The sequence below is a fragment of the Cyanistes caeruleus genome, chromosome 6 (assembly GCF_971803275.1).
Source record: "Cyanistes caeruleus chromosome 6, bCyaCae1.hap1.1, whole genome shotgun sequence".
Classification (NCBI taxonomy): Eukaryota; Metazoa; Chordata; class Aves; order Passeriformes; family Paridae; genus Cyanistes; species Cyanistes caeruleus.
The window spans coordinates 56,999,563-57,027,430 of record NC_141706.1 but is presented as its reverse complement, the minus strand read 5'-3'; the positions used below and the strand labels follow the sequence as shown (position 1 = coordinate 57,027,430).

General features: G+C 42.4%; 2 protein-coding genes across 11 annotated transcripts in view; one reads left to right on the top strand and one right to left on the bottom strand.

Annotated features, from left to right (window-relative positions):
- Nucleotides 1–14,751, top strand: part of DEGS2 (delta 4-desaturase, sphingolipid 2) — a 33,651-nt gene extending 18,900 nt beyond the window's left edge. For both annotated transcript variants that reach the window (XM_086895080.1, XM_086895079.1), the window contains exons 2-3: nt 4,463–5,205; nt 12,402–14,751. In XM_086895080.1, the coding sequence (XP_086751206.1) occupies nt 4,489–5,205; nt 12,402–12,545 (861 nt within the window). In that variant the 5' untranslated portion in view covers nt 4,463–4,488 and the 3' untranslated portion in view covers nt 12,546–14,751. The remainder of the gene's footprint in view (nt 1–4,462; nt 5,206–12,401) is intronic.
- A 2,433-nt stretch (nt 14,752–17,184) lies between these two features.
- The window catches only part of EVL (Enah/Vasp-like), a 142,072-nt gene continuing 131,388 nt past the window's right edge, over nt 17,185–27,868 (bottom strand). For 5 of the 9 annotated variants that reach the window (XM_086895076.1, XM_086895068.1, XM_086895074.1 and 2 more), the window contains exons 8-14: nt 25,118–25,178; nt 23,087–23,153; nt 21,719–21,785; nt 21,552–21,614; nt 19,263–19,329; nt 18,828–18,885; nt 17,185–17,794 (exon numbers count right to left, since the gene is read on the bottom strand). In XM_086895076.1, coding sequence (XP_086751202.1) covers nt 17,757–17,794; nt 18,828–18,885; nt 19,263–19,329; nt 21,552–21,614; nt 21,719–21,785; nt 23,087–23,153; nt 25,118–25,178 — 421 coding nt within the window. In that variant the 3' untranslated portion in view covers nt 17,185–17,756. The remainder of the gene's footprint in view (nt 17,795–18,827; nt 18,886–19,262; nt 19,330–21,551; nt 21,615–21,718; nt 21,786–23,086; nt 23,154–25,117; nt 25,179–27,868) is intronic. The other 4 variants (XM_086895069.1, XM_086895075.1, XM_086895070.1 and 1 more) reach the window with 3 other exon arrangements.

The following is a 27,868-nucleotide window of genomic DNA, read 5'->3' as shown; positions in this document are numbered from 1 at the left end:
ACAAGCCCTACTAAACAGCCAGGCCCCCTCATTCCTATAAACCCTCAATAGATGTTGAAAGGCAATAAAGTCTCCCAGAAGCCTTTTCCTCTCCAGGCTGAACATTCTCCATTCTCAACTCTCTCAGCCTTTCCTTATTGGAGAGGTGCTCCAGCCCTCTGACAATTTTCACAGCCCTCCTCCGGACTTACTCCAACTCATCCATGTCATTCATTGAGGACTTGGCTGTGCTGTGCTTTTATAAGCATGTTTTTGAGCTGAGCTGCTACAAGGCAAAACACAATAATGTTAGTAAACTGTTTTGCTTTGTTTATTTGGTACAAATACCAGCTCCAGCATAGGACATGGAGCAGTAAAGCTGACATCCTGTGTCTGGTGTCTCTTACCTGTTTTGGCAAGGACTCATAATCAACAGAATGTAGTCCAGAACAGCAGTATCACAGTTTGTTGGGTTTTTTTTCCTCCTTCCCTTTTACAAACCTTCTAAGTGACTTATGCTGAGGAATATTCCACTTTGACTGTATCAGTATGCTGCACTTGGGGGGAAAAGAAAGGAAAATTAAGAAATTCAAGTTCTTATCTTCTTGCTACTAGTTTCTCATGGATGTGGGCAAGGCTGCTGCTCCTTTAAACCTCCATCACCACCGTCTCTGTGTACAGCTCCTGCTCTCATTCACTTTCAAAGCCTATGTGTACCAAAATGAGCAAGTGTGAAGTATGTGGAGTCACATCAATGAGAAACTGTGTCTGGTGCCATCACTGGGACTTGTCTGAGTTATCTCAGGGACAGGGTCAGTAGCACAGAGGATGAGTGAGAGTTCAGAATAAGGTATTTGCTGTCTCCTGAGGAGGAGGAACAGCAGGACCTGGCAGCCAGTGGCCTGTCCAGGAACAATTGCTCCAGCCCTAATTGAGGATCACTGCAGGGTGAGTGCCAGAGAGAAGCATCAACAGAACAAAATACAGAGTCAGACTAATTTGACTAAGTTTAGGCACTTGGTGAGTGAGACCCACCTCTTGAAAGATGTGTAGAACAGTGGAGTGAAAAGTTAATTCAGTAAATGGGTTGTTTCAGAACTGTGAAACCCTTCTGAAAATATACTTGCAGCATTTGTTCTCTCTTGACTTGTAAGAGTGGGGAATGCTGTCTTGCATCATGGAGCAGAGACTGTGGAGCTGTCTGGCCAGAGTTAGTAACTACATTTATTTACTGTACTAAAATTCCTGTGCTGCTTTGGCAGCGTGCTGACCTTGGAGACAAAATATCATCCTTGTGCACTGCTGTACATCTACACCAGTGTCCCCACCCTCTCACAGCGGGACAGTGGCTCAGTCTGGACAGCTTGAAGCAGAACACATGGATGACCTATCTGCTGGCCTGAGCTTACAGACTTCCTCAGTGAGCTGGAGGGTGGAAGATGTGCTGTGTAGGCACCAGAGTAGCCGAGTCTCTCCTGTTCTCATCAGACTGTAAAGGACAAAACTTGGTCCCATGCAGCCACATAACTGTAGTGTTGTTCTCTGTGCTGTGTGTCCATACCTTCATCCACCCCCATCCCCCAATACAGTAGGGGTGAATGATAGGATTGGGGTTTTTTCTCCTCTTTCCATGCCCTCTCTCTGTGCCTCTGAGTCTCTGTTGCCTTTTTTTCCTGCAAGTAGGTGATGTCTTGTTTGCATAGCACCTACAGACACTTGTCACAGCAACCTTACAGGGATGTCCAGGCTTTTCAGCAGCAAGTGAGGCTCTTGCCTTACTAGCATTCTTTCAGCTAACTGCAAGGCATGAACACAGGGGAAAAATGAGATAAAAATATGTGTTACCACAACTTTGTGTCAGCCCTTTATTAATGAATTGCAATCATCAGGATCACTTAATCTGGTATTAAATGTGTCTCACAGAAGAGTGCTTGCTTTTTTAAGTTAGAAAAGGGTCAGCATTCAACATTCTGCATTTGAAGTGCTCCTGAACCAACAGGTCTCTGGCAGGCTATCCACCAGTGGAGCTTTTAGCCTCCATTGAGCTTACCAGCACCACTCCCTGCCCAAGCCATGGTTTCTTCATGAAGTGAAACTTGAAATTTTTCCATGCCATGGCTTATATCTGTATTAATGATAAACAGCCACAGTATTGTGGTTTGACTAGTATGCAAAAATTTACTGTTGGAGTTAATCATGTGTTGAATTTAATATTAAACCCTGGCAAGTTACTTAATAGCTGTCACCTGCGATAAGTGCAGCCTGCCTGCATTGCTGCCTGCACACACTGTCGCTGCTGTTTGGCACTGACACCTTTTAAACGGAATCTGCAGTCCTTGTTGGCTGCCACAGAAAGAAATAGGTAAAAAAATGTCATTATTTTCAAATGACAGTATGAAACATCTCTAAGCAATTTTCCCATCCCATTAAAATGTCTTTTTGGTTTTTTTTTTTGTGGGGGGTCAATGTGGCCTCAATTTGACCAGGCTAAGGAACACATTTAGTTGTTTCACATTTCATCTCTTCTGGTGACTGCAGTAACCTATCTCTACTTGATGTGACAGTATTTGAGGTGGCTTGACTTATTAAAGCATTTTCTGGGTTTTGGACAGATGCCCCTGAAAAAGTGATTAAGCTACATAAAACTGCATGTCTCTAACTGTTTCTGACCAGGTCATTATATTGTTACACTTTAGAGTGAACTTTGCATAACCAGCACTTTGTGTAAAACTTTAGTGCCTATTCAGGTACTAGAGAACAACTTTATTGGTGTGAAACATATAATTTCAAGAATGGTGAAAACAGCAACAAAAAACAAAACAGCAAAACAAAAAAAAAAAAACCCCTGGATTTTCTGGAGATTTTTGTCAAAAAAAATTCCTGACTTTAGGAAGATGTGAACTTCCACTGCAGCTTTCCCAGCACTTCAAAAATTTCTCTCTTGCTTGAATACTCCTCATGGTGACCTTGGCCTCCTTGTCCTCACAAGATTTGAGTATATCTCCTTTGTCCTCATCTTCCACACTACTTCTCTAATCTTTGTAATCTCTAATTTCTGTCAAGAGGGGCTGAAGTTGGCCAAGAGGCTCAAGGGTTGCTGGAATGGTTACAGAGCATGACCACATCAACCTGCTTCTTTAAGTAGCACTTCATCTCTTTGAATTTCTGTAACCTTTTCAGGGTTCACTTCTAAAAAAACCTTCTCTGCACCTAGCACTCAGTATCTGCCACTGCTTTCAAGGTCACATAAATTACATGTATTGTCTCCAGCCTTTGTTTATAGTAGACACAGCTGCATAGATGCAGATCATTGTAATCTGGTTTTATTGTATTGGTATTATACTGTGGCAGTCAGATGATGTTTACTTTTCTATTCATAAAATGGGCCCATGAAACTCACAGGGACACTGTGTAACCTCAAGGTTCAGAATGAGTGACTTCTCTATGCACATATCTGTGTAAACTGCAATTACTGAAAAATGCAAAGTATGGGTTAAAGGAGGGAGGTCAGTACATGGGTAAAAGCCATAAGGCAGCAGAAGGAATTGTGCAAGTTAAAACTGGAAGTGAGAAGTGTGGATTTGCAAAGAGGAGATGGGAATCAGTGAACAGCACCTAGAGGATTGGCTGTACTCTGTATTTTATTTTCTTTTTAAAAGACAGATGAATGGATGGTGGGACTGAAGATTAGTAAGTTGGTCCTGGCCTGACATGAATCAGACTTTCAAGCCTAGCCCATGTCTCTCTGACTCTGTACTGCACTATTTGTGAGGCCTCATTAAGCTGTTGTGTGATAATCCATGTGGCTTTTATGCCTGCTTTTGGTATGTGACATGGGAACAGAGAAGAATTTTCTATACAATTTTCCTACAAAATCCTGATAGTATTACTGACTTTACTGAGATGTTACCATGTGTGAAGAGTTGTACCTGTTGTTAGCACTGGTAAACACTCAAATAATTAGGAATCTTTTTTTAAATGCTGTGTTTGTCATCTAACCACAGAGCAAAACCTGGTGAGCCTGTTGCTCAACTCTCTCCTCTGCTTGTGTGTTTGAAACAACAGTGTGAAAAGGGCTGCAAAGAAGGCAGTTGTATCCCTTTCATGGCAAATAACATCTGAGCAAAATACAAAAGGACATTAAAACATGGCAGAAGGTGTTTCTTAGAGTTTAAGTTTTGTGGGATTTGGCATATTGCTACTCATCAGTGTGAAGCAATACTCATTGTGGGGAAGGCAGATGATGCCACAGAGAGACCATCAGGGTATTTTTTTATATGTCTATATATAGCAATATCAATCACAATTGGACGTGATGCTGGAACTAATAAAACTGTCTGTATAGTGGAAATCCTACTTTGGAATTAACATTTTATAAAACCAGGGCCTCAAACATAGTGTGATGAAAACAGAGAGTCACAGTGATGATTGTGTTTACCTAATTATGATTTAACCAAGTTTTTCTGTACATTTTTCCCTTTAGCAAAGTATCCAGAGATCAAGACTCTGATGGGACCAGATCCACATTTAAAGTGGATTGTATCTGGAATGGTTTTCATGCAGCTGCTGGCATGCTACCTGGTGAAAGACTTATCTTGGAAATGGATTTTCTTCTGGGCTTATGCTTTTGGGGGTTGCATCAACCATTCCCTGACCCTCGCCATCCATGACATTTCACACAACGTGGCCTTTGGGAACAAGCAGGCCAAGTGGAACCGATGGTTCGCAGTCTTTGCCAACCTGCCCGTTGGCATCCCCTATTCTGCCTCCTTCAAGAAATACCACATTGACCATCACCGGTATCTGGGAGGGGACAGCTTGGATGTGGACATTCCCACAGACTTTGAGGGCTGGTTTTTCTGCACTCCCCTTCGGAAACTGCTTTGGCTGTTCCTCCAGCCTCTGTTCTACAGTCTGAGACCCCTGTATGTGAACCCCAAAGCAATTACACGGATGGAAATTCTTAACGCTCTCGTCCAGTTTTCTGTAGACCTCATCATTTACTACCTGTGGGGGCTCAAACCTGTTATTTACTTAATAGCAGGTACAATTCTTTGCTTGGGTTTTCATCCCATTTCTGGACACTTCATAGCAGAACACTACATGTTCCTAAAAGGATATGAGACATACTCTTATTATGGACCTCTGAACTGGCTCACCTTCAATGTAGGCTACCACATGGAGCATCATGACTTCCCCAGCATTCCTGGATGCAGATTGCCCATGGTAAGTATAGCATGAGCAAGTTGGATTTTTATGAGAGCTGCTAAACTGTCTCAAGGAAAACACTCCAAATCATAGCAATTGATGAATTTAAGGGGAAAAAAAAGGAGAAAAAAAGAGAACAGCCTTTTGTTTCTGTCCTGGGGTGATAAACCAAGACAGTTTCTAATTAATTTTAAGCCAGAGATTGAGAGAAATGGCTGTCAAACTGCTGTAATACTTTGTTTGATGCAAACTAGAACATCTCACCCTTAGAGGGCTTGAGGAATATATTTTGCATGATAAAATCCTCCATTAAGGCTTTAAATGTCTCAATTTACATCCCTCAGCCACTAAGTGTCAACTCTTTGAAAGTTTAAAGACCCATCGAAAGGGAGGCAGGTGGCAATTGCTACTTGAAATTTGTCTGATGATCAATCTGCTAACCATATTGCTTGATTAACATCAAAGGAAAGCTCTTCTGTTTTTGAGATGACATAATTTCTGGGGCATGTTCCAGCCTGACACAGATAGCACTGGAAAATAAAGCCACACTCTCTGTAACTCCCTTTAGCTCTCCTGCCCCACCCACAGAAACTGAGGAGGCCTGGTCTGTCGTTGGGAAAGTGCTGTGGCTTTCCTCCTTTGAAAGGCAAACCCCTTTTTGTTTATATTTTATCAGTTGTGGGAATCAAATTTGCAAAGCCCAGGTGTCTAGGAATGGTTTTCAATCTCCCTCCAGGTGTGTAAGCTGCTCTTGAGTGTTTTAATACAAGGGTTCCTCAGCAGGTGCTCACAGTGTTAGAGGTACGTGACTTCGAAGGATTCCTCCTACATACAAGTTCTCTGACGTAATAGGAAGGAAACATCTTTCTGTGGGCTGATGCAAAGCTGGAACTGCTACTGCAATATCCATATGAGGTGGAGGTAGAGCTGAGGAGCCTGAGGTTCAGGAGCTGTGACCTACCCACTACTGATTCCACATGCAGCTTCTGTGATGACATACCAGGGCAAACACTGCTGTATGGGTTCACGTTCTCCATCACAGAAACACTCCCTGAGACGAGATTCAAATCAAGGGGAGATTTTCTTGTGCAGAGGAGTGTGGGAAGCCTCTATATAGCCTGCAATTGTGTTTCATTCACTGCTGCTGGAGCTCTGTTCTGAAGATGCTGCCTGTTCCTGGTGAGACCCAGAGAAGCTGGTACAGCAGCCCACACTCGGATATGAAGCCCTTGTGTGAGGCACTCCCATCACTGATACCCCTGATAGCTCAGTGGGAAAGTGCATGTGCTTAGCTTTAGTTTAAAATGTTCAAACTTGTTAGATGGACTTAGATTACAGCAATGAAAATAGACGGAGGTTAGCTCAGGGTCCTGCACAAGGGAGGTGAGTGACTAATGGAACTTGCTGGGACTGTTGCTCCAGCCCTGACTGAGACCTGAAAAGCTCTTCTCCACCCACACCACAAATAGTTCAGAGTAATTCCTTGAGGCAGTGCAGCAGCTAGAAGTGTCTGCCCTTCTGTGTAAAGAGGATGGAGTTATTAGCTCAATTTCATGGGCTTGTGTTCACGTGTGTTTTGCTCTCTGGCAACTGAGACTTGCCCTGCTGGTGGAGGAGAGAGCAGGTTTTGTCAATCACTGTTGCCTGACAGAACTATATGGAAGACCTGGAGTCTGACGAGTGATCAATTACAAATAGAAATTTTATTACAAAGAATTCTATTTTAAAAAAAATTATTTTCTTTGGCGAAACAATTCCTGTAGAAAATCCTTTGACCATTGAAACAAATTGGTTACTCTTTTCTGCAAAATGAGAAAAAAATATCTCTGCCTCTCTGATGAAAAGAGATAAGGAAACATATTCTCCCTGATGAGCTTTAAATCTTGAACTTCATAGCAGGTAAGAAACCTCACCTTGCTCTACTTTGCTTAACCTCCTGGCAAATTCTTCACTCAGCAAAGATCTGTTTTTTCAGATTTAGTCTCTTAGACACTTCTAATAGTTGCATTGTGTAATATGGATGACCTCTCAGTGAGACTATTTTTATTTTTAATTATTGTCAAGTAAAATGTGGAGTTAAGATCTCTGCTTTTAAAGATCGATCCTGCAAGATTGAGATCAGGGGAGAAATAGGATTTGAGAATAACTGGATCTTAATCTTGGAAGGTAACTGGCTTTTCAGCTTGCTTATCTGGAGAGTAAATTCAGCTTTTTCCTTTGTTACAGGTGTGTCATTCAGAATGTTCTGAGTAATGTGTTTGCCACTGGAAAGACCTTTACCCTAGGACTGTGACAGATTTGAAAGAGGAAGAATTAGGCTGTGCTCATAAGCTTATGGATATTAAAGATGAGTGACATGGGTGTGCAGTAAGAACTTGTCCCACTAGTACAATGAGAAATTACTCAAGAAACCATGAAATTTAACATTGCAATGAAGAACCTGCTCTAAGAAAAACCCCTGTAGACATTAGACTAGATTAGTCTTTGAATGAAGTCTTACAAATATAAAATATTGCATTGTTTACCAAATGAGTAAAGAGATCCATTCTTCATTGTCTGAAGGATTGAGTGTACTTATGGAGAGAGGAGATTGGAGAAGAAGGAGGAATTCTACTCCTAGAAGCTGCAATAAAAGAGGCAGTGTTACCAGAGGCAAACTAGTTACCCATTAAGCTTGTGGGAAAAGGAAAAGACATGGTATGAAACCAGATTTATTAGACAGACAAGACTGGAAAACATGGTAGATGTGCTGGTTTTGAATTGCAGATTTCATTAACCCTGTGATGGCCAGGAGGGCTAGCTTGAAGTGCTCACCATCCTGTGGTGGGGATGTAGGACTATAGAGGGAACTTCTTGTAATAAGCCTTTGAGCATTCTTAATGTAATTTTGCAGCTTTGTGTCATAAGGATCTCTAGTTTCTGTATAGCCCTAGGACAAAGAGTGTGTAACAGCCTTGCTGAAATACTAGGCTGCATTTAACTTTTGTGCCTATCAGATATGAAGAGTAGGAGTAGAGTCCTGTCACTGTGCTCTACAAGCACAGAAACAAAAGTTTCAGTCCAAAAGATGTGATTTCTTGCCCTGCCACCTTGACCTACTTGAAGAAAAGCCTCAATATACCAGGTGCCAAGTGACTTGCAATTGTCCTGCAAACTTTGAAATCTCTTGTTTTCCTTCCATGATAACAGAGTCACAGAGTGGGTGAGGTTCAGCCTCCCTGCTCAAACAGGGTCATCCCAGAGCACATGGCACAGGACTGTGCCCAGATGGTTCTTGAATAACCCCACTGAGGGAGACTCTGCACCCTCTCTGGGCAACCTGTTCCTCTGCTCAGTGACTGCAAAGTAACAAAGTTCTTCCTCATGTTTGGGTGGAACTTCCTGTGCATCAGTTTCTGCCCATTGTACCTTGTCCTATTTCTCAGTAGCACTGAGAAGAGCCTGGATCTTTTCTCTTGACACCTACCCTCCAGATACTTACAGATATTGATGAGGTTCCCTCTTGGTTGTCTTTTGTTGAGGCTGAACAGGCCCAGCTCCATCAGCCTTTTCTCATAAGAGAGATGCTCCAGTTCCTTGATCAACTTTTGCCACCTTTCACTGGACTCATTCCAGGAGCTCCACATCCCTCCTGTACTGAAGAGCCCAGAACTGGACACAGCACTGCAGGTGTGGCCTCCCCAGGGCTGAGTAGAGGGGCAGGATCACCTTCCTTAACCTGCTTACAATGCTCTCCAGGATCCCATTGTCCTTCCTGGCCCCCATGGCACTGCTGGCTCACAGACAGCTTGTTGTCCACCAGGACCCCCAGGTCCTTCTCCTCAGAGCAGTAGGTTGCCCCCAGCCTGTGCTAGTGCCTGGGGCTATTCCTCCCCAGGTGCAGGACCCTGCACTTGCTCCTGTTGAATTTCAGACAGTTCTTGTGTAATTTTAATTTACAAACTAGCAATGAGTTAAGACTTACGGTTGAGATTTGTAAGGAAAAAGGCAGGGAGGAGTTGAAGAAAATGGACCACCTACAATGTAATACATGGAGAGCTTGAGGAGCAAGATTTTGGAACATGTGATTACAGTGCCATCCTCTTTAAGACAACCTACGATCTGGCCACAAAACTTGCCACCTGGAAACTGCCACCTACAGGTTTTGTAGATTAAGCAGAATGTAACACAGAGGATGACCCTTCCACTCTCAACCATACTTAACAGATATCACAGAATCATTAAGGTTGGAAAAGACCTCCAAGATCATTGAGTCCAAACTTTGATCTAGTACCACCATATCAACTAAGCCATAGGACTAAGTGTCATGTTGAGTCATTTCTTGAACATTTCCAGGGCTGGTGACTCCACTGCTTCCTTGGGCAATGGTTCTGATGTTTGACAAGTCTCAGTGAAGAAATTCTTTCTGATGTCCAACCTGAACCTCCCTTGGTGCAGCTTGAGGCCTTTTTTCTCTTGTTCTGCTGCTTGGGAGAAGAGGCTGATCCCCACCTGGTTACACCCTCCTTTCACAGAGTTGTAGAGAGTGATAAGGTCTCCCCTGAGCCTCCTTTTCTGCAGGCTAAACAACCCCAGCTCCCTCAGCTGCTCCTCATATGATGTTGCATTTAAAAGGGAGCCTGCATTAAACCCCAATTACTTTTTGCTCTCCCAGTATCCAGTTTTTCTGGTAGATAAGGTGATAATTTTGTTATATGTATGGAGATGCTAAAAGAAGTAATGAAAAATTAGACGTTTTTGCTGGAAAACTTTTGCGTAAATCTATTAGAAAAGAGAAACATCTTTTAAAATTCTTTCCTGCCACATGATAGCAAGATGAAAGTATGTACCTAAAAAATTTCCTTATTTTCCATAAGAAAATCCTCCAGAAGCCCCCCTCTAACTGCATTCATTAAATTTTCTCTTTCTTCTGTTCCTTATTGCAGTTTCACCTTCCCCTGTCGATATTTTCTGTACATCCCATACAGCTGACCTGCCCAGAGACCTTGCAAGTGGTGCCTGCTATCCTGCACAAGGTCCTGCTCATGTTTGCAGAAGCTATTGGGCTGAACATAAGCAGGCTGTTTATTGGCCTCTTCTCTGGGCCATTTTTAACTAATTTGTCACTTCTACTTTTCCTTTGGAGCTTTTGGAGCCAGAGGACACAGCCTGAGACACTGTTCCTAGGAGCTGAATCGGTTTCTGTGAATCTCTAACCTTCTACTTCCATTTGCAAGGGGTGATATGGGAAAACTTCCTGAGGCTCTTGAAATGAGAAAACAGTATGGTCAAGAGCTCTGCAGAATAATGTAACTACTTAAGAAAACATGGTCTGGTTCAGAGGGGAAGAAATACATGGGGCTCTGGAGAAGAGGGGAATGGTAGACTTGCCATATGAACTTGAGTAGTGTAGATGAGGGCTCAACTATAGTTGAAAGGCACAATTTCTAAAATGGAGGTAGGAAGGAAGGTCTAAGCAACTGTGTGCTAGATAATGACTATGTCAGAGCTAGAGTGAAGCTTTTGAAGCTGGGTATCTGAGCCCCCACTTTGTGTTTGCATCAGGCCTCATGAGTAGCCTCCATTCAAGGGAGCTTACTGTTGAAATAGTCTTCCCTCTCATCCTCTGGTTATTTCAATTACCCAGCCAGGAAAAGGGAGGATACAATACCCAGGTTAAATTATTTCTGACTGAGGTTACAGAAGGAGCCTGGGGAACTAAATCTGCATCTCCAGAGATCTTGGAAACCTGCAAATCATCTCTCTTCCGTTCATTAAAAAATATTTATGAGGAGAAATCCTGATATTGTTTGAACCCCATTGAAAATTATCTACTTTGAAGTACAAACCAACGCTTTTTAGCAGGATAGAGAAAATTATTATGAAGTTGGAGGTATTCAGTGAAAGACAGAATACAGTCAGACCTGAACTGAATCTTCCATCTCTAGCACATCATACCATGCCAGGAGCACAAGGAGTGTGTAAGGGACAGAGGTAAAAGATCTTAATGACTCTTGTACATTATCCAACCTATTGCACAGAGAAGTGTCTGCTAGGAAGCTGAATTAATGAGGTAATTAGCAGGGAGACACGCTAGCTTATAATTTAACTTTCACTGGAATTCTTACCTTTTCACAAACAGTCAAATGCTGTGTTAAGGTTCCACCCTTATACCTTGGGTAGTGATGAGACCCTCTTCCTGCACGACGATTTCTGTGTAACCCTTTCTCTCTTCACTGGAAGTCTGCACTGTGCTCAGTGTAGCTGGCTTTAAAATTCTGCAGGGTTTTTAAAGATAGAAGTCATGTTGTCCAGCAAGACAAACCACTCTATTCTAGAGCTTTGTTTGTCTAGGAGGTGGAGCTGCAATAAAACCATGCCCAAGCAGTTATGTGCAAGCGTATATAGTTAACAGATTCTGCTGCTTCATAAATGTGTTCAAAAACCAAAGCATTTAGTTGGAGCAGGAATAATAACTGATAACTTTGGAATCCTCACAGTCCCCTGAACCTCTCTGAACCTGCCAGCTTTGAAAGCTCTTTGTCCTCTGGTTCTGGCCTAACTCCCACTACAAGCAACACCCCAATGATGCACAGTGTTTCTCTGACAGCAGCAGTCTTAAGACTTGGGGAATTATAGCAGGAATGAAATTTTATTAGACTTGTGACCTAATAATGAATCTCACAGTATTTTTAATTTCAGACTGAGGAGAACAGACCACCCCTGCAATTTTTTTGCTTGCTGGAGGAACCCATCTCTTAGATTTGCATCATGGTAGCAGAATGCAGGGTAGAAAACAAAGTGTAGGCAAGGCTGTCTGTCATTTTCTCAGTTGATAATTCTCTTTTACCCAGAACCCTCAACAGAAGAATTTTGAGTGGCAAACAGGGCTTTAAATATAGTGTGCACTTGTCTTGGCAATTGATCAAGTATCTCACTGTAGACATCCCACCACCCTTGAAATGAAATAGTAGGGGCACCCCTGAAATGAAATATGGAAGGCAGCAATCCATTGTCTTTCAAATTATGGCACTGTGAGGCAAAACTTAGATCAGAAATCTGCTTAGAAGTATCTAAATGCATTTAAGTACCTCTCTTTTGGCTGAGCTTCAGAAGTTCACAAGCAATAACAAGTAACTTCAGGTAATGGCTGTGCTATCAGATCGGAATGTGAAGGTTGAAACACATCTGACTCTGTGCAGCCAAACAGCTCATCGTCTCTCTTCTTCTTCCAGGTGAAGAAGATTGCAGCAGAATATTATGATAACCTCCCACATCACCAGTCCTGGATTCGAGTTCTGTGGGACTTTGTTTTTGATGACACTCTTGGTCCTTATTCAAGGGTTAAGAGACGGTGCAAGCTGGCGAAGGAAAGCTAACAGGGAGCTCAGCCTGCTGAAGTGGTGTGTGTTTGTTGATTCCCATGACTCCAGATTTCTGCAGAAACAGAAGGATCTTTGTGTGTGCTGAATTAAAGTTGGTGTATGCTGCTTATGCCAAGAGGATGGGTGTGAAAATGAAGCAATTTTAGACAACTGATACTTTTTAATAAAGGATATTTGTATAAATAACCCTTAGAACACAGATTAGAGTGAACAATGATGAGGTGAACCTTTGGTCTAGGCTTAGAATTAAACTTCCTGGGACAATTTAGGCCTAAGCCCAAGCTTTAGCTTTGTCTATGGGGGAGAATGTTTGCTGTGTGTTACGTGTGAGCGTGTATGTGTGTAGTTCAGGACTGGTTTCTCTTGATGCCAGATTGGAAGTAGATGCTCTGTGTGCACAGGAGTGTGGAAGCAGGGAAGACTGGCATGCAGAAGTAAATGAAACTCTCTGGTAGGTGAGGGTGCTTTTAGCTCAATGTCTTGTCTAATCCAGCAGAAATTTTATATATGCAATGGAATATGTTTATATTTTTGTACATCTCTAACATTATTTTAGTAGCTGCTATTTGATCTTTTTTTCAGGACTTTGTCTAAAACTTTTCTGAATGAATTTCTATTCTTAGGATCTAATACTATTGCTGACAGATCTGAACTGTGGCAAGGAAAAATCCTTTCTTTAGTCTTCCACCTACTTTCTGATGAGCGCATGGATGTGCCTCTAGAGGAACTGGGTGGAGGTTTCTCATTCACATTTTCAACAGTATTCATAACTTCATGTATCTCATCCTTTTCCGTACTGCAAGTCTTCTGGGGAAAGGAGAGGTTCTAGTTTTAATTTTTTCCTTGCCAAGACTATTAGCATTAGCTAATAATTAGCTAATAATGCCTATTAGCATTCCTGATCACCTTTCTTGGTCTCCTCTGTATTACACCCTTTTCCCCACATGGCAGATAGGAGTATGTGTCAGTGAAGACGTGGAGATGTCCTCATCTCCATGGTGGTATTTGTTCCTAACTGCTTTCAGAATAATGGCATTTTTTTTCCTCTGTCATTCAAGGGGCACAACTTGACATTTGGGAAGCACATGATACTCCAGCTATATAAAACTGACACTGGTGGTGTTAAGGGGATGTACCTGGAACATGGAGATCAGGTCTTTTCTCTCTATGTATCTCTTACTTGGTGCTACTGACATTAACCTTCATCTCTCATTTCTACCCACTGGAATACTAAAATCTTCCTGCCTGTTCTCCAAATATAAACTTCTGGCTGTCCTCAATAGCTCTGTATTAAAATTATGTATCAAAAACCTTAATCAGCATAACCTTTCTCCAAGCAGAACAATACCTTGGGAGTTAGGAATTCAGATGCCATCTAGTAAATTCCCTATACCATGGAAAGCTGGCAAAATATTACATTTACATATTACAAAAATATTACAAAGTGGTTAAAAGAGAGAAATTATATATATATATATATAATTGCCCTGTAACCCTCTAACAGTTTGGGGTTTTTTCTTCTGGAACTCCATGACTGTAACAAAGAAAAATATTATTGTGCAGCCTCATTGGTCCCTCAGAGATGTTATTAGACTTGGGAAGCCTGATTTCTTCACTAAACACGACTTTGTTCCTTCCTGCAGCAGCTCTGGATCCAGTGAGCCAGTCTGTCTGCTCACTGGGCAGCTGAGCTAACCTGCAGCAATTTGGGTTCCTCCTTCATTTCCCCATTCTCCATTCTTCTCACCCATGTGATTTTGGCAGTTGGGTAAATAAATACCCAGGCTTGCTCAGCAGATCAAGATCATATGTAATACAGGGGCTGAACACCCTTGGTTGGTATTGGTTTATTTACCAATACTGTTTTGTGCTTTTGGATAAGAAGAGTAAGAATGGGGCTTCTTTCAGTATTTCAGCCTTTGCTGGTTCCTCAGTGATGAACATACTTAAGACATTATATCTTAATTATTAGAGCTGCTTTTCTCCCAAAGGAAGAGGTGCTGGTGTGGGAACTTCTATTACCTTTGTATCAGTCCTCATGTCACAGAATTTCAGGTTTTTTATTAATTTACTTCAGATTTTCTGGCATTCTGATCATGTATTCAACTTCCCATGTCTTTAGCAGCTGCTCCTTAACTCTCTTGTCCAATTTAATAAGTTAATATAAAAACCACAATAAAGATTATGCTATCTTCCTCAATTTGACTGTTGTCCTTATCCTCTTTGATGAGTGACCTTATGTTGTAGTTCCCTTACTCAGCTGTTTCATGATCCAGTCACCCATCTGCTGTGGCCTACTAGCCTGGCCTGACAGAGAGGCTCTGACGTAAATAAGCCAACCAAAATTGCCAGCTGCTTCTTCACCTGCCTCCCATCAGTATTTCCATCATGGTCTCAACTTGCTGAGCCTGGGCAGCCCCACAGGCCTCCTGCTCAGCACTGTGCATCTCAGCAGGAACTGGAAGTGCCTGGAAGCCTCAAGTGCCTGCAGATGGTGCAATGTGAGCTGAGTTCCAATGTGTGGGGTGCTGCTGGAAAAGGCTGTGATCCTTTTCTCTCCGTGGGCATTTGTCTTTGCTACTACTAGTAATGTTGGCAGGAGGGTTTTTTTCACAACCACAGGGTTAAAAGTGTGTTAGAGCTATGTATAGTTTTATTCCCTTTGCTTAAAAATTGATCCAAATCTCCTTCATTGTTTGGGCACACTAAGGCTCTGGCAAATAGCTGTATGATAGGAAGGAATGAAGAGTGATGTCCCCTTAGATTTCTGCTATGTAAGATGCCGGTGGCCTGCTCTGTTCCAGTGGCTCAACAAGCCCAGAATGAAAGGACACCCTTCCCTGCAGAGGCAGCTGGCAAACTGAATTAATGTCTGGGAGGAGAAAATCCTCTGGTAGTGCCACTACTGGAAAAAAGCCACCTTGACATCCCTGTCACTGGAGCTGAAGGCTGGGAACTGGCACAGTGCTCGTGACTGCTCCCTTGCTCCTGTCAGCCAGGCTTCACCTTCCACCCCACATACTTTGCTCTCACTGTTAAATGGCCCTGTGCAAACTTCAGCTTATTATGTCGTAATTATATGAGGCCTGCAAAGGTAATTGAAGAAAGTAAGAAAATCTCATTTACAGCAGCTGGCTGATGTTAACACAGGGGCATGCCATACAACATGGTTACCACTGACCTTAGGCAGAATGCCACATTCCAAGGGAAAACATGAACCATGCCAAGCACTAACTTCCAGAACCTGAATTAGGATTACAGGAGAGTTTCACAAAACAATGTGATCTTGAGCAGCAGTAGTTCTGAAGAGTACTTGCCATTATCAGGTATGCCATTAAATGGGTTTGTAATTAGGAAATTCATGAGCTACTGTAAGAGATTTATGCAACAGAGCATTCTAATCTCTGCTGTTACTGATGCTTGTCTGGGTCATTGTTGCTGGGATGGCCCCTTCTTGTGGTCCAGGGGTTGTTGCAATATAGTACACATCAGTGCCTGCTTTAGTTCCCATGTGGAAATCTTTATCCTGCTATTTAACCTCTCTCTTGACTTCTGTTGGCTAACAGAACATCAGCTAACAAACATCAGTCTCAGTCTGGAGCTCACTGTCGCATTAAATTCAGATTTCTCCCATATTTAATCTACAGTATAACCAAACTGTGAAAAAGACTCATTTCTAAAAGGCATTTGGGTTGCTTTGAAGACTGCTGAAGAACACCCCAAAACAAAACAGGTAACATTTTACAGCTGACTGCCAAATGGGATCCATCCTGCCTCCTCTCCTGGGTCTCCTGTGGCAGGCTGGCTGTGCCTGCTGCCTGCTCCACCAGTAAGGAGACAATCACAGGCTCTCCTGGGCTGCTGCATCAGGCTCTGCTCCCAAAACCAATCCTCAGCACCTGGATTTTAAAATAAAATCTTTATGGAAGCCAGAAGAAATGAAGGGATCTTGGAAAATACTTGACAGATTTCAATAGTTGGACTCCAATCCCTTGGCTTTTGCATGAGGTTACCAGAAGATGGTATCAAGACGACTACCACGCAAAGACTGCACCAGACTAAGTCAAGCAGAAATTCCCAAGATTGCTCTGGAGGGAAGAATGACCGTAAAGGAAACAATTTCATGGCCTGGATAATAGGACTGGCTATGCACTGTTAAGCGTTCAGTGTCCTGTACCAGAAATACTCAAGACCTGCACACCATTAACAACTGACTCCCCTCAAGTCCCTAGTCAGCAGTGCTGTGCCTGGGATTTCAGTTTGCATCCACCTTTGGTAGTCTTATTTTGCATGGACACCTCCTTTTTATTATTGCAAATCTGCAGGGGTGCAGATGATGGGACCTGTGCTCTTTTCAGTGACAGCAGGAGATGTGCTGGGACAGATAGTTGGTGGCCTGAGAAGAGCCTTAAGCCACTGTCCTCCACTCTCTTTGGCACAGAGCTGCTGAGGTTGTGGCAGCCTGGCTGCAGGACGTGGTGCTCAGCCAGCCATGTGAGAGGGCTGGGCAGGTGAGGGCCACGAGGGTGAGGAAAGGCAGGGCTGCCACCCCACAGTGAGTCACCTTCCTCGTACCACCAAGTGACACACAAGTGCAGGAGCTCAAGGGACAAATGAAACAAAGGCAGGGCCGTGTGGACAATAAACAGTTTATTACCAATATGAACACAGATACTGTGATGCACTGACGTACCATTTTTTAATATTGTGATAACTCTGAGACAAAGAACTTCTTGGCTGACAACTAAACATGTCTCTTTCTTCTGGTGATGCCTCAATACATTTCTGTTGGCAAAGGATCTTCATTTACATTGCAGACTACTAGTAAAATTACTTTGAAGTCATCTATCAAAAGCAAATGGTTCACGTGTGTTCTTATCTTATCTACTACTAAAAAGAAAGGTAATACATTTAAATAAGCAAATACAAAATACAAAAAAGGCTGACAAATCCAATGTGCAGTGTCAGATGAAATCTAAAAAATCCAGAAATTTAAAATTTAATAATCTTTAGATTAAGACTTGTAAAATGAAGCGAATCCAAGGCAGCAGCAAGCTTCAAAGTGTGCTGAGTCTGCTAATAAAAAGGGTGTAAGAACAAAGACAGTGCCGGTGTCCTCTCTCACCATCTTGCATGACCTTGGTACACTTAGAAATGATCCAATCTTCCTAGCATTCTTAGTACCGTCCAAATGCTTTGCAATCATTATGTTGTACTGATTCTACTCAACTCCTGCCGTATGGCTAGAAAACCAAACCAGAAAGTTAGTGCATAATGTTATACCCAGTGTGATGGAAAACGCTAAGTACGGAGGTTGCAGAAAGTACACGCTGGTAAAAGGATGAGTGGAGGGCAAAAGGATGAGTAAGGGTAAGCAGTCAGCTGCTGGCTTGCAAACTGCAGTACTACTGTAAGAAGTTGCATCTGTGGTGTATGTGAATGCCTTGTTTTGCACTGGAATGAACTAGGGAGGCTCTGAGGGCCAAGCTGCTGGGACAGTAGCGTATGGACAAGGGTCTCTCCAACTGCAAACTGCCTGGAGGTTTTGTGAGCACACACATCTAGGGCAAGGGCACAGGGAATGGATTTTAGCTGTTTTACAGTCTCCTCTTTTTCCCCTTCCCTGTGAATCTAACGTGGGGAGTGCAGGGTGTGGACATACATCTTCGTTTGCCCTAATGTAGCCTTCAAATGAGAATGTTGCTGTGCATTTCAATGATGGCCCTGAAAAATATCTTCAGTTGTAAACTGCAGAGCAATTTATTAAAATGTACTGATACATTTGGTGCAGCTCCTGTACTTTTCAATGAATTATAAAAATATGTGGCTATTTGGAAAGCTTAACTCTTCAAGCATAGGAAACATACAGAAGATTTTTGGGAAGGATTTTCAGTTAGCTTCCTTTGTTCCCTCCTCATCCCAGGCCTGTGTGGCCAGCAAGTTACAAGTGATTTCACGCTTGCTGATTGTGATAAATTGATGTGCCATGGGCTACAGGCAGGCCCTTTCTCACCCTCCCACCTGTGAGAAACACCAGCCAACGAATTTCTCATAGGCTGGTGGTAAAAATGCTCATCAACAGCATAATAAAGGGTGTAAATGCAGTGTTATGGTCAGAGCTCAGATAAAGTGGATGCGTGTTCTTCAAATGTGTGTATAAATCAGAGCTGTCAGAGAAGTCTGAAAACACCAGGGAACTCTCTGCAGTTCCTATCATCTTATCTATGGAAAATTAGTCATAAATATGAGAAAAATAATAATTTTTCTCTTTCTTACCATCAATTATCTCCTCTTTCACTTTGTGTAACTCTCTTACAACTTCCTCCAATATTTCCTGATGAGACAAAACACAAGTCAGCTGCTCAGAATTTCCTTCTAACTGGTGGAAGAAAATGCAAGTTTAACATGGCTGTGCTTGTCCCCCACCTCCACTGCTGGTCAGAGCCTAGCACTACTAACAGCTGCATCTGCACTCCCAGGCAAGGATGCAGAAGATGCTGGCATATTTACTTGCACATTTCTGTGCAGACATCATGATGAAATAGCAGTGAGATTGTGCTCTCTTGCTGCTCACCAGCTAGCCCTTCTCTAGGCACCTAGTTGTAGAGGAAATCAGAAGACTGAACAGCCATTTTGCTCGTACAGCGCATGCATGGGGGAAAATGGGTAGCTTGCCAAATCTCTAAAAGTGCAAATGACATCTTCACTCACCTGTTTCATTCGATCAAAATCTAAGGCATCCATAGCCACATCATTGCTGCTGCTCACTGGCTTCATCCTTGAGAAATGGAAGAAAAGCATAAAAAAGCCGGTCAGTTCCCTACAATGTGTGCTAAGCTGCACCCACCTTGATGGTGTGGATGAAATCCACCCCAGAGCAGGAGCACCTGTGTTCAAGTGCTGGCCAGGATTGTTGCTGTCCCTATTGTGCTGCTCAGGAATATTTGGCAGCCAGAGAGCAGCACTGCTCCTGTATGCACAACCTGACCCTCACAGATGCTGTGAAATTTTTTTTATTATTCATTTTTTTTTATTATTTTTTTTTATTTTTTTTGTGTTGGGAATCTCAGTGATTTCAGGTTAGAAAATGCTGAAGGGATAAAGCCTATTGAACACCATGGTTTATTATGACATTTGCAATTTGCAAGCTACGTGTCTGGTTTTCTCTCACAGTCCCTTTTCTGCACAGCAGCCCTGTCCTGGCAACCTAGGCTTTCACTGGGTGCTAAAGTAATAGTAGATTACATCTTAGAAAAGTATTATTGGGAAAATAATAACCCACTAATCCTTTCCTTGGAAGACCTGAATGAGTCAAGGGTGGCTTGTTGATAGTATTATGTATCACAGTAATTTTTTATTGACTCAGAAAGAAAACCAGCCTGGCCTTAATGGCTAGTGCACCTGAGTGTTATCAGTCTTTCTGCATGGTATTAGTCAGTGGGCTGAGCCATGATGACATCTGATAAAATAAATTAAGAAACCAGAAGCTGTTTGCCTTTCTCTTTTAATCAGTAACTCTAAAACATTTTAAAAACTAACCATGCTGTACAAAGGCTTTGAATAACTTTACCATCATCTTTGAGCCCAAACTGGGGGCTGGTGGAGATGCTGCTGCTCCTAAGGGTTGCTTGGTCTTGCAACCCTTCCTTGGGAAATCTTCACATGTGTCCTACCATCTCACAGCTAATGGAGTTAAGAAAGATCCAAATGCCATAAAACTGATCAGGAACGGAAACAGATCACCACTGAGAGCTTTAGAAACCTTCGCTGATTTCCCCACAGAACTCTTTCAAGCAAGCACTACTACTGAGCACTACTCCAGGCATTAAACTAGGAAAGCATTTGTTCCCACTGAACTCCTCCTCCTGAGATGCAATGCTTTTATAAAAGATAACTACTGAGATGTGATGGCTGCTTTAAATAGCCCATGTTTCATTCCCATTTGTAAGGAGGAAGAACGGTCTTTTTCTGTCTATTTGAAGCTCATGTATTTCCTAGAACCAACATGTTTCACTGGTTTTAGGAGAGCTGGCAAAACTGTATTTTGCTATAATAACACGGATGCATCCCTCTAAATGTTCAGGCAGAACATGTTACAGCATTTTTAACAGAGCAGCCAAGTATGTGCAGATAGTTGCCATTGGCAACTTATCTCTCTCAGCACTGTCATATACCTAACAATGTAAAATAAGGGACATCTCTTTGCAGTAAATACTGAACATCTGTAAGCTTGTGTTCTACTTCCTTATTCAGCTTATCCATCCATCTCAGTGTCCAGAAACACCAGGTGGTCCTGGACCATCACGGGAAGCAAGCATCTCTCGCTGTCCAACATCACTTAGTCTCTGTGATTCAAAACATGGGTGCTGATCCTGAAGCTTGGCTATTCTGACTGACAGGACTTCTGGAGTCTTACTTTGGGTTTCTTGGCTTTTGATACCTGCTAGTTTTTATAACACATGTGTCTGAAAGTTTTATCTGTGGTGGGGCCTTTTTGTCTTGATTTTATTATCAAGCTTCACTCTCCTTTCTCATGCACCCACTGCTGTTGCATGGGTAGAATAACTTCCCTTTTCCCAGCTGCAAGCTTTTCAGGTCATTTCTGCTTTTGCTTTTTAATTTCTGCAGAGGCTGGGCAATGAAAGCTTCACCTATTGGCAGGGTCACCATGAACCTGATGTAGCAAGATGGTCCAAAACATGATTTCCACATGGCACAGCACTGCCAGACCCAAGTCTCTGACTTACACCACACACACACATGGATGGTTTAAGTGCTGGTTCCAGGTGATAAATATCTGTAATGCCCAAGTGAGCAGCACGGGCTGTTTCCATGGAACAAACCTCTGACATGACACCTTCACACTTTGTGCAGCGACAGACAAAGCAGATTGCAAGAGAATGAGTAGAAAGAGGCAGCAGAAGATGAACACTAGTGCTGAATGAGGATGAGCCAAAGGACAAGCCAAGACAGTTAAGAAGCCAGGCAGTTAGCCAGTACCTAGAAGACACGTGGGATTGTGTGGGGCTCTTAGCTTCACAGCTCTTCACCACTGATGGATTTCTACAGCAATGGAATGAAACGAGACATGAGTGGTGCGCATGCCACAGGGACAGCATGACCATCCTGCCTGCTGGCCAGCCGCAGGGACACCCCATGCAGCTCACCTAGAAAGCAATGAAGATACAGGCTTTTCAACAGAATTGCTCCTTTCCCATGGCTTCTTCCCAGAGTCTGAAAAACAAACATGGAAAGTTAGTTTATTATTTTTGCTCTGAAAATAAAAATAACCTGAAGTTGATTGTCTTATACAGCTGCTTTCATTGAGTGAGGATGAGTGACTTAGGAAAAGAACCAGGAAAATGAGATTGCTGAATGAGTGCATTTGCCTGCATTATTGGGAAAGCACTGGCAAAAATCTGCTTAGTGATCCCTTTAATTAGGGACCATATAGTTAAACAATACTAAAAGGAATTGAACTGGAACAGTAAGAGGAAAATTTCTATTTCTAATTTCTATTTCTGTTAGGAAATACATGCTAATTGCTGCAAGGCTTACTTTATTCAGTACAATATTTATTTATATTTTAAGTTAAGAAGTCTTAGGGTTTTTGTCTGCATAGTTGGCAGAAGATGTGTGTGCATATAAAAAGGACAGTAAGATCCCACTATGCAAATCTCCACAGAGAATTTATTTAATGTTGTGTATACTTTTAACTCACAGAACATTCTCAAAAAGCTGTACTACATAACTCTTGTTGCTGAAAGTGCTTCCTATCATCCGAGTCTCCTCCTAAAATGAACTGCTGCAGAGATTTGACAACTTTATATACAAGGATTTGCTCCTCTGTGAGGTCCTAAAAAGCCTTTTAAAAGAACTACAGGCACTCCCAGGAAATCTCTAGATCTCATTTACATACACCTTTCTCCTGGCTTCCTCCTCTTCCCTTGCAGAGCCACAAGTCATGGCTTTGTTCCAAAAGGAAGCTGGAATGGTTAAATAGTCATTCCCTCGGGAGAGATTTCTCTCAGCATTCATGAAAGCCAAGACTGACACAGGGATGAATGCTAGTGCTTGCAGCTCATCTACTCAGATGCAGTTATTTCAATTAATTGTAGGAAAACCAATTTTATCTAGGAACACTCAGGATCAGCCTTATTGCAAAAAAACTATTAGATTAAAGAATAGCAGTTTGACATCCAAACCCCAGCTGTATAGATCAGGACATCTGCAGTACAAAAAATAAAATAATACAGCTTTTTTCTCTTAAAAGACTTAGGTGTGTAATGTTGAAGACACAGATCCTCAGCTACATGTCTAACTAAACTGTCTTGCAATTTTCTTGACTGTGAAGCATATAGAAGTCATAATTTCTTGCTGAGTACAGTTTTTAAAACAATAGGTATCTGGGAATTTTTCTGTTAGTTACTGCTGCTGCACTCAGAAGTAGGACAATGAATCCAGAGTCTAGAGGTGGTGGTGAAGATGAGACTAAGAAGACAACTACAATGCCAGTAGTTCAACTTAATTAATACCTGATGAATTTTGCTGCTGCTGGGCAGAGCCTCGTGTACTGGTTGAAGGAGAGGTGCTAGCATCATCCTATAAAGAGAAAAACAGGACATTAATGAGTTTGGGGATGAAGTGCAGAGTCCTCTTCTACTCTGGAGACAGCTGCAGCACATGTGGTACAACAGCAAGTTTCCTCCCTGTCCAACAAGCACTGCTGCCAAGATTTGAGCTCAAGGCCATTTAAACTTTAACTTTCCTCACATTGGATGCCAAAATACATCCTTTTTATTTTAGTTAATGTGGACCTCTTTTCATGATTACACTCAATCACTCTTATCTCTGTATACCAAACCAGGTGAAACCACTCTAAAGTGCTGTCTGCTGTTGCCTAAATACAAACCATCCATTTCCCAAATTTAGAAACTCTCTGAGATGTGGAAACCAAGCCACCTAAAGGAACAATTGCTCACATCCCAGTCTTTCACCCCAGGACAGCCACCAGTACCAGAGAGAGGAGTTCAGGTACAAACAGAATGTAACAAAATCAGTACTCCTCTTAAGACAAAACACTTCATCAAAGACTTGGACTCTTTTATCTCGGATTTATGTGTGACAGATCATAAACCATTCATCCATATATTTGGCATGACAATATTATCTAGCAAGCCTCAAAACAAACTCAGGCGAAGCATCAGCTCTGCATTGTAAAACAGAATTGCACCCAGTTTGAAAGAAGATACCCTGAACATGAAATGTACTCAAGACACAAATTAAACAGATGCTCTCTAAAACACTTTTCTAAACAGACTGGTGCTATTGAAAAGTTTGATTTGGTATATAAACTAATGGGGAGTTTCAAGGAGAGAGAATAAGGGACAGAAGGCAGGGGCTGGCAAGTTAGAAGCTAAATGGTGCCTTTCATCTCCAAGTGTATGGCTCAAAACCAGCTTTGGGGCAAGATTAAGAGCAATGGTTGCATAGCGGGTTCAACAGGGCAAATTCCATGCTTGAAGCATCCCTCGGGGAACAGGCAAAAAATAGCTCCTTTTCTCCCTAAACAGTGAAAAGTGCTTATTCCTGCTCTTCCTACAAATCTTTTTGCTCGGGGCAAGACCTAGATTGTTTTAATGGATTTCCTACTGAACATCTGTGTCTTTGGAGAGAACATCTCTACACAGGCAATATGAAGCACACAGGATGCTTTATGACCTTGCAGCTGTGGCAGAAAGAGGGTACTGGCCAGCAACAGGAATGCTGAATGAGCAGCAGCCTGGAAAAGCACCACAGTGGAAAGGATGCAGTGCAAATCCTGCCCTCTCTTAAAAGCAGGAATCTTCCACCCTTTACCAGTTCAACAGTTAAAAAAGTGTTTTCATCTGCATGTTGGACTCAAAATTGTTGCATCAAGTTCAGTCTACAGACTCAGTCAAATAAAACTTCTTGTATAATTGCTTTTGTTGAAGAGAAATTAATCAAAGTTCCCCAAAGCTGTCCAAATTCTCAGTTTAGTGTAGCTATCATGGTCACATTGTGACTTCTGAATGACCTAATGGTTAATACACTGTTTTCCCATCTTCCACCAGGCACATTCTCTGTGCACTCTGGGCTCTGAAGTGAGCTGATTCTTGCTTTGCATACAGGTTGGCAATCCAAAGTTACACTGCAGGGCTGATGGTCCACTTCAGCTTAGCTCAAGCCCCAAATGTAAAATAAGATACATGAACTTTATCTCAAGTTAACTTGCCAGAAAGTTCAATGCACCTTCTCACAGGGCAAGAACCTCCTGTTCCTTACACCACTGGGATTAGACCATGAAATAGAGCTCATTCACCTGGTTTAGACAAAACCTCTCTTCTGAATAAAGCAGCTGTTCTTGTTTATAGGGTGCTGTTCCCAGGAAAGGTGGGAAGTTACATTCGGCTTTGGATTGAATGTGCACATCTATTCCTGGATCAGCACTGCTTGTTACTGCCTGCCAGACACAGTGAATGAGCACAGGACTTTGGCTAACAAGGAATCTGCAAGAGCACAACAGAGAGGAGTGTTTCACTTACGTTTTGGCTTTCCTCTTCCTTTTTGTCAGCTGGCTTGTCTGACTGCGACGCTGCTTTCCTCCTTTGCAAAGGAACAGGAGATAGGACATGGTCAGCCCTCTAGAAACAATCCTCATGGGAAGACTGATTCAGGCTTTGGTGGGAGTTACTATTTATTTAGCTCATCCCAGAGAAAATAACAATGGCTGGGTGCATTTGGTTGTGTAGGACTGGGGTGGAGGTGAAGAATCCAGGTCCCAGTGATACAACTCAGGGAGAGAGGGGCAGTATTATGAGGTGGTTAACAGAGGAATGCAGGGTGCAGAGCATGAGGAAATGTGATGAAACAGAGCAAGGAAGCGAAGCTTGGTATGAAACTGCATGAGAAAAGGATGGCTTCTCTCCAGGGTTCAGCAAGTCCTGGTTCCTGGCTCCTACACAGGAGAAACAATTCACCCTTCCATCAGGGGTTTCTGAGGACCAACCCTGCCCACAGCAGGTGGCTCAGGTGGGTATTGCAGTGATGACACTGCTCTCAGCCAGCCCCAGTGTCAGTTTGTCACCTGTCCTATACCCCACATCCCTGATCCTGCACAGAGAAAGGGCTGTAGCAATGTTCCCACATGATGGGAAAACTGTCAAAAATGCCCTTCAAGCCAGGTCCACCCTTGCTGGGAGAGATTGGGCACCATTTCTGCTCAGCCAAGACCCCCTCTTCCCCCCAGGGTGGGGAAGATCTGGCTGGAGACCAGGAATCAGGAAACCAGCCCACCTGCCTGGTTTTCAAGTGCCTTTGGTGAACAACAGATTCTTTTCATCTCAAAACCACTTCAAAGGCAGCAGAGCTCCTGCACTCTGTAGTCCCAGGACCAGCAGTGTTGGTGCTGTCTACAGAAGCTGAGTGAGGACCTGAGACCCGCACTGGTTTCTGCTTTCCAAGGAGGGGGAAACCTCTCTGCGAAGTGGCAAAGTGCTGCAATCCATCCACTGGACATCACAGTAAACACAGGTGTTGGTTGTTTATTTTTGAAAAATGCATGGTAAAACTTCCTGGACATTAGCCAAATTGAATGATGAAAAGAAAACCAAATTCTTGATTTTTAAGCTCTATTTAGGTTCTAAACAATACTCCAGCGGGCCCAGTGCTGAGGCTCTAGAAATCCAATTTCCCATTTTAGATCATGAGGGGAACTGCACCTTAAGTCTCCACATGGACTTTGATTGTGCTGAACTTTACCCTTATCCACCTGTGAACACTACCCTTACCAGATATTTTTTAAAACACCAATAGGGCAGGTTTTTCATTTAGTCTTATTCATTCTTTCTGAAGTGAACAAAATTCAACTCAGATGAAAAAGTCTCAGGAAGCACTAAGAAAGGCTTTTGAGAAAAGCCTCACTGGATATACAGCTTGGAGGATTTGATGAAAATTTGACCAAAACCCAAACAAACTGAGCAGTATGTGTCTGTAGGACACAGTGCTCTGTAAGAATCATTTCCAGATATTCAACTGCATTAATAATTCTACTAGATCAGTAATAAATTTTTGGTCTTTCTCTAATATTTACTTGATTCTTCTAACAAAAAGAAGTTTTGTAATTATTACAAATCTAAGTGAGTGAAATATTTGCCAGGGTGAGAGGCCAGTGTTAGATTTATGTCCTGCAACAAACTAGCTGGGAGTGACAGTGGTCTGTGGTTCTGCCTGGTTCATTATTCTGTTTGCACTTTACTCCTGAGGCAAAGGGTTGCTCTCACAGGGGCCAGAGAACCTAGAGAGTGGTATTTTATAGCACCTGAGCTCTCAGAAATGTTTTCGTCCATTGCTTACCGAGAATTAGACATATGAGCATGGGGTTTACTGTTCAGAAAAGAGCCCCTGAGATCCCATGCTCATAAATCTGATATCTGTATTGAACATGCTCAATTTAAAACCAAACCAAAACAAACCAGTATTTTTTTATCTCCTGGTAATAGCAGGCAAGTAAGGCAGCTAAGTACAGCCTGAAACACAGTGTCAGGTTCTTCCTTTTCCTATGTCATCACACATAAGAAGGAATTTGCAGCCAAAGAAATCCTCTCAGTATCAGCTTACAACAGCATGTGCCCAGACTGCACCCTTGAATGGCACTTGTATATTTCCAGGTACTTCCATGGCTTTGTGAAGAAAAAATTAGGGGACAACTCTGCTGCTATCAACTCCCTGGAAAAGGATTTGGAGCTATTTATTTTCAGAGTAGAGGCAATACAATGCTCATGGCACTGCAAGTGCATTTGTTAAGATACCAGGAGAATTCGACCCTAAATACCTGAAGACACCAGATCCTACTGCCAAAAGCCATATCAGAGTACACTTTAGACTAGAACCACACAGGTATGCAGAATTTCTATATCCAAACAGATAAGATGTCCATTCAGCTTGCCTGCTTGAACAGAGCTAGTTACCCCAGCATCTAATCACCAAACCTTACTTTGCCTGTAGACAACTTCCAGGTAGGGAAGGTCATTCTTGATATGTGGGTACGGAGGAAATTAAGAGCCAACAAGCTATTTTAATTCTGGAAAGAAAAAAAATTATCTATCTGCGCTTTTATATTGCTGGGAGCTTTTTAGAGTGTTGTGTATTTATTTAATACTTTTCAAAGGATTACATTCACAACCCATGTTCAGAATTTTTTCTGAAATGAACAGGACATGGAGGAAAGTTGAAATCAGATCTTTTGAGCTGAGAACTGTCTTTATACTAAGATAACATTATTTAAAAACTCCATC